Here is a 5,600-nt window from a genome sequence, read left to right as displayed (position 1 = left end):
GAAAGTTGTTGAGGAAGGAGTTGAGGATGGCTCTTGTAGACTATATATCTGTCTCTGGCCCACACGATTAGGCTGCTCCATAGACAGATCTCAATGAGTGGGCCTATCGTGTGCTCTCTGATGCCCTGTGTGCGTAGATCTCCAACTGACATTTAAAATAATGATAGGCCTACATGAGAGGAGAAATAAGCACAGAATATATGCTACTCCTTTTTTAGTCCCCACTGCGATTCTTTTATCAGAAATACTCGGCATGTATTACCATTGCTACACTAACAAGTGAGATTATGGGAATATCTAATGAAGCTATTGGTGGTGCAGCACTGAAACTCCAATGCCACTTCTCACAAACCCGGCAGTTTATTATCCCTCATTAGCATAATCGTATTTAGCCCGAGTAAACAAGCAAATAACAAACGGGGTTGACGAAAAGGAGAAAACAACTAACCAAGACGAGATGGGAAGCCACGGGAACAACGAGGGCGGTAGACAGCAAAAGTATGTAAAACGACCTTGATTTTGTGACACCCAGACTGATGCGGAGGGATGGGGCCGTGAGAACACCTTGCGCGCCAGGACTTCTGTGTGAGTGCAGGTGCACTGTGCTGGACAGCGTGTCATGCATCGAATTGATCATGGGCTACTTTATCAACCCGCAGTATCCTGCTGGTTCACCAACACATTATAGCCTACTTAAATTCTGCTTTCTGTGGAAAGCACATGAAGGCCACAGATAGATTGTTTAGTGGAAATGTGGTCTTCTAGGGACAGGCCTACTGGGCTATTGGTTTCGTCATCACGCACGTCCTAAATGAGAGTAGGCCTACGCTGTTCATACAGTGGGCCTATGCTTTTCCTACTCAAACATTTGGCTATACATGAGCAAGTAGGATTTTCAAACACAGGGGTTTTGCAAAGAAAAAGCATGCTTTTTAAAATCAATGCTTAGGCCATGCAATACTTTTCTTTATTTGAGCATGAATGCCACATTGAAGTGAGCCCTAACCAAGAGAGGCTGCATACAGCCTACGTTAATAGCCGATAATTAGTCTGATTAATTTCAAATAAAATATGCATTATTATTATTATTATTATTATTGTCACTGTTATAATAATAATAATAATAATTATTATTATTGTAATAATAATAATAGGTAGGCTATTAGTAAGGTGATATCAGCAGAATTGGGCCATCAGGTAAAATGGGCCATTTAAGGTTTGAGCTCAGCTCTTTGAAAGTTAACTAATAGCCTAATTATTAAAATTATTAATATTGCTATATGTAGGCTATTAGGCTTATTACATAGCCTATTATACAACAATATACAATGTTGTTGTTGTTGTTGTTGTTGCTGTTGTTAATATTAGGCCTACTAATAGCCTACTATTATCATTATTATTAATAATACAAATAATAGGCTAATATTATTAGCATTGTAGCTATTAATACAGCTTTGAAGGTTAACCTACATTCAGCACAGGGAATAGGCTGACACTATCTATAATATCTATTTTGAATCATTTCTAACTCGTTACACTGTTCATATTTTCTTGGACAATGATCTTGTCAACTTCAGTTAAATCAGAGCGCAAGTCACTTGTTTTGGCCCTTCTGTTACTGACTGATCGCCAACAGAGGGCCGCAGTGCCGCTGTGAGGCCATATTGGACTAATTGAAATGTTACAGATCATAACCGTTAAAAAACAATTTGCACGCTTCGCTTATTAACGTTAAATGCACTTTAACGGTTCGCGTCTTGGCTCAGGCCGTCAGCTGCTGTGCTCCTGAGGGTCGTCGGGTTAAAACAATAAGCGCAATATCAACAAAAACTGTAATCAGCGCGTTACGTAAGTGGTGGTGCGCGCGCCCTGTACAACGACTGAAGCGGCACACAAAACATTGCCTATGTAACAGTAAGGCCCATCCGTTGATTATTTACAAGGGCCCAATTTGCTCTTATTGCCTAAACCTTTGAAACAAAAAAAGATTTAGCCTACCATGATCTCAGCACAAGTGACAGGAGAGGAGAAGTTGTGGCCCCTTTCGTTAAAAACGAATTGCAATTTTATTAAATTCAACAATAGTAACCTACATCAGAGCATACGAATCCATCTGATGAGGAAAACAATAACCTGTTAAAACAATATGAGGATGATATTTAAACCTAGGCTATAGCTAATCATTAATTCATTCGATATAAATTTTCATTGATGTCTAAAAATGGATTTTTGCCCATTATAATACATGTTTAGACTATAACACATATGAATGAATAGCCTATTGAAATCTTTAAAATTAACTAATGTATTATCCACAAACAAAGAACACGAATAAGCTATAGGCCTACCCTGTGACATAAATCTTGCCTGATAGGCCTAATCTAAAGATGCAGGCAGTGCCGATCTACTACAAAATTATTAACAGGGTTCGTTTGCTTTTCAAGCCGTTAAGAATAAACCATGGCCATGCCTAAACCATGCGTAAACCTCACACATTTTCTTTCCCTCGCAACATATGCGGAGTGCGTCTAATTCGTTTAATGAAGCTAAGGTTTCTTTGTAATGACATCAGATTTGAGTGCCCAAACCTCCTCCCCTCATCCCTCCAGAAACAACCCTATTGGTCAAAGGACTGACACTTGGAAAAGCAGCGGCATTGTCTCTGTGACTTGCCCCTGAATCTCAGAGCCCGCTATAAAAACCTGTCGTCATACCCGTGCGTGCCAAATGGGATGTCAGTAGTGATTTGGAGTAACAAGTGGACGCAGCATTGACATTTTTACTTCTGTGCGCACTACGACTCTCGGTAAGTTTTATCTGTTCTTTGTAATAATACCGATAACATCCTTTGTAATAGGCACTTTGTTAGACTACTATCGCCAGTCTGTAAACACTCGTCTTTGACTCTCTTGTTTATCTCTTCGTCATATGACATCGAACTGAAGTATGTTGTTTGCTCGTGAGAACATAAGACAAACAAAGTTTTGTTTACTTTCTCTCTAGACTACGTTGGTCTAATGAATCTGAGGATCATGGACTCCGATACTAGCCGTGTGTCAAGCAGACCATCCTCGCCCGAGGTGGATGATCTTTTTCTCTCGGCGATGAAGAAGTCGGGCTTCTCGGGCACCGTGTCGTCGACACAGAGCGACTCGCCACCGGAGATACCCGCAGACCTGCGCAGCCTCTCGAGCGACGACGAGGACTCGCTTTCCCTGAAGATGTTGTCGAAGAAGGACCGTAAACTTCTCTCGGAGAACGAACTGCAGTCTATGCGCCTCAAGATCAACAGCCGGGAGAGGAAAAGGATGCACGACCTCAACATCGCAATGGACGGTCTTCGGGAGGTCATGCCATACGCACACGGACCGTCGGTGCGCAAACTCTCCAAGATCGCCACCCTCCTGCTGGCGCGAAACTACATCCTGATGCTGAGCAACTCGCTGGAAGAGATGAAGCGACTGGTGAGCGAGATATACGGCAGTGGCCACCACGGCGGCTTCCACCCCTCCGCTTGCGGGACCATGGCGCACACAGGGCCCCTGCCTGGCCACCCAGCCGTTTCCCACGCATCTCATCCAGTCCACCACCCGCTCCTCCCTCCGGCAATCTCCACCGCCTCGCTGTCCGCGCCGGGCATCTCCGCTGTGACGTCAGTCAGACCCCACCACGGACTCCTGAAGGCGCCTTCCGTAGGTGCAGGCCCCCTGGGCAGCAGTTTCCAGCACTGGGGTGTCGGGGCGGGGATGCCCTGTCCATGCAGCATGTGCCAAGTGCATCCTCCACACGTGTCCGGTATGAGCGCGGTCACCATGCCGAGGCTGACGAGCGACTCGAAGTGACTTCATGAACTTTTACCACAAAACAAGGGAGAGGAAAGGGAAATGAACTGTTGAAATGAACCCCGTGGGGTTGTTGTAGAGGTTTCCGTGTATTTCTGTCCATACCAACACGTTTTTTATTTTTATTTTATTTATCTGACTGTTGCCTAAAATGTTGCTGTGTTGGAGCCAGCATTAGCTTTCTAAGCGCCACTAACATAGTATTTGTAATAGCCTCGTTTATTTCCAAACATTTTATATTCAGTCAAGCTAAGAACATTCTCTTACTTGTAATGAAAATCTAGGCCTACGACTGTCATTGGAGTTGTTTCCCATATGAAGGATTTTAGTTATTGCATTATAGACAAGTTTAGCTCATGCACTGAGTCGGAGTAGAGAGAGAGAGAGAGAGAGAGAGAGAGACAGAGGATGCTCTTGCAGCAAACGTGTTTAGGCCTATTCAGACACAAAGCAACGACATGCTGATGTAGATTGTAAATATGTAGATCCAGAATTCTGTTTATATAGTACGAGAGATTTTATATTAGACCCCTTGTTAATGTTTGGGTGAACAAGCCTCAGCCTGCGTGGGTTCTGCTTTTCAGTCACCACCAATAGCCGGCCACATTGTACCTGCTTCTTGCGTCTTGTAACGTTATGTCCTGTTCAGTGTTCTCCCTCCTCCAGTTTAACACGTCACTGCCAGGCCGACATGGATACTTTCTTGTGTTTGTTTTTCTTTTCATGTTTTTGTTGTCAAGCATGCCAGTCACTGCCCGACGCAAAGAATGATCACTTCTTTATTTTTTATAAAAAGTGCTAAATGATATTTATTTACTTATTTTCGATGGGATTTCAAGTGAGTCGGTGATTATTATCTTGAAGTTTTAAATGTTAAATAAAAAATCTTTAATTGAATCGATCATTCTCCTTTATTTTTTGTCTTTCTTGCGTCACAGCTGTGCGTAAAAGCGTTATACGGCTGTGCGTAAAAGAGTTATTAGCCTACATGAGTAGGCTAGCTGTTACAATTAATAGGCGATCCAATAGTTGCAGTTTACCCATTCACATCCTTGGTATTGATGTCCATGATCACATCCCCAAATCTACACGAAAGCAGAACATACAAACAGTCATCACATTGGACGCCTTAAGGAAACGATTTAGTGACCTGATCATAAATTGAAAATAACTAATTAAAAGGTCATTAGCCTAACCGATTAGGCCGATAATACGTTTATTTAGGTTTGATATGCATCCTGAAGATCAGTTTACGCCTATTTGCCGGGTGCATTTTTATTTGAATATTTATTTCCAGATCCAATAAATCATCTGTTTATCTTTTTGAAGAAACTATTATTCAAGGTTGCATTATACCAGGCGCATACAAGACTAATTACATGACCATGCGTTTAAATTGAACAAAAAGATAGATGCTGGATCAAGAAACCAAGACGAATACCATATAGCCTACCCCATTCTGAAAGAACGAAATGTGATCTAGATATTGAACAAATATTCCTTACGATGAAAACAAGTCTTTTCTTCATCTTCATCTTCATGAAGATGAAGAAAACAAGTCTTTTCGAAGTGCTATAATTAGAAAAAGTTTAATTTGATTTGATTTACTGTAATATAGCTAGTAAACACAAATACATCCGACAATCAGAATGAAATGCAAATGTAAGGCTATAATAACTCATTCAGAAAATGCATGTTACATATTGAGATGTTTAAGGATAAGCAGGCTTCAATAGGCTAAAGTAAGTCTTTGCCAGA

General features: G+C 41.7%; 1 protein-coding gene across 1 annotated transcript; it reads left to right on the top strand.

The window, feature by feature from the left end:
* Window positions 1-3,032: 3,032 nt before the first annotated feature.
* Window positions 3,033-3,842, top strand: olig2 (oligodendrocyte lineage transcription factor 2; the record flags this gene model as incomplete). The annotated part of the gene is made up of 1 exon (XM_084443580.1): window positions 3,033-3,842. One exon carries the CDS (start codon window positions 3,033-3,035, stop codon window positions 3,840-3,842), a length of 810 nt encoding a protein of 269 aa, XP_084299706.1.
* Between the last annotated feature and the right edge of the window lie 1,758 nt (window positions 3,843-5,600).

Source organism: Borostomias antarcticus, assembly GCF_949987555.1.
Source record: "Borostomias antarcticus genome assembly, chromosome: 9".
Lineage (NCBI taxonomy): Eukaryota > Metazoa > Chordata > Actinopteri > Stomiiformes > Stomiidae > Borostomias > Borostomias antarcticus.
The sequence above is the reverse complement of the archived record's forward strand: the minus strand, read 5'-3'. Positions and strand labels throughout refer to the sequence as shown.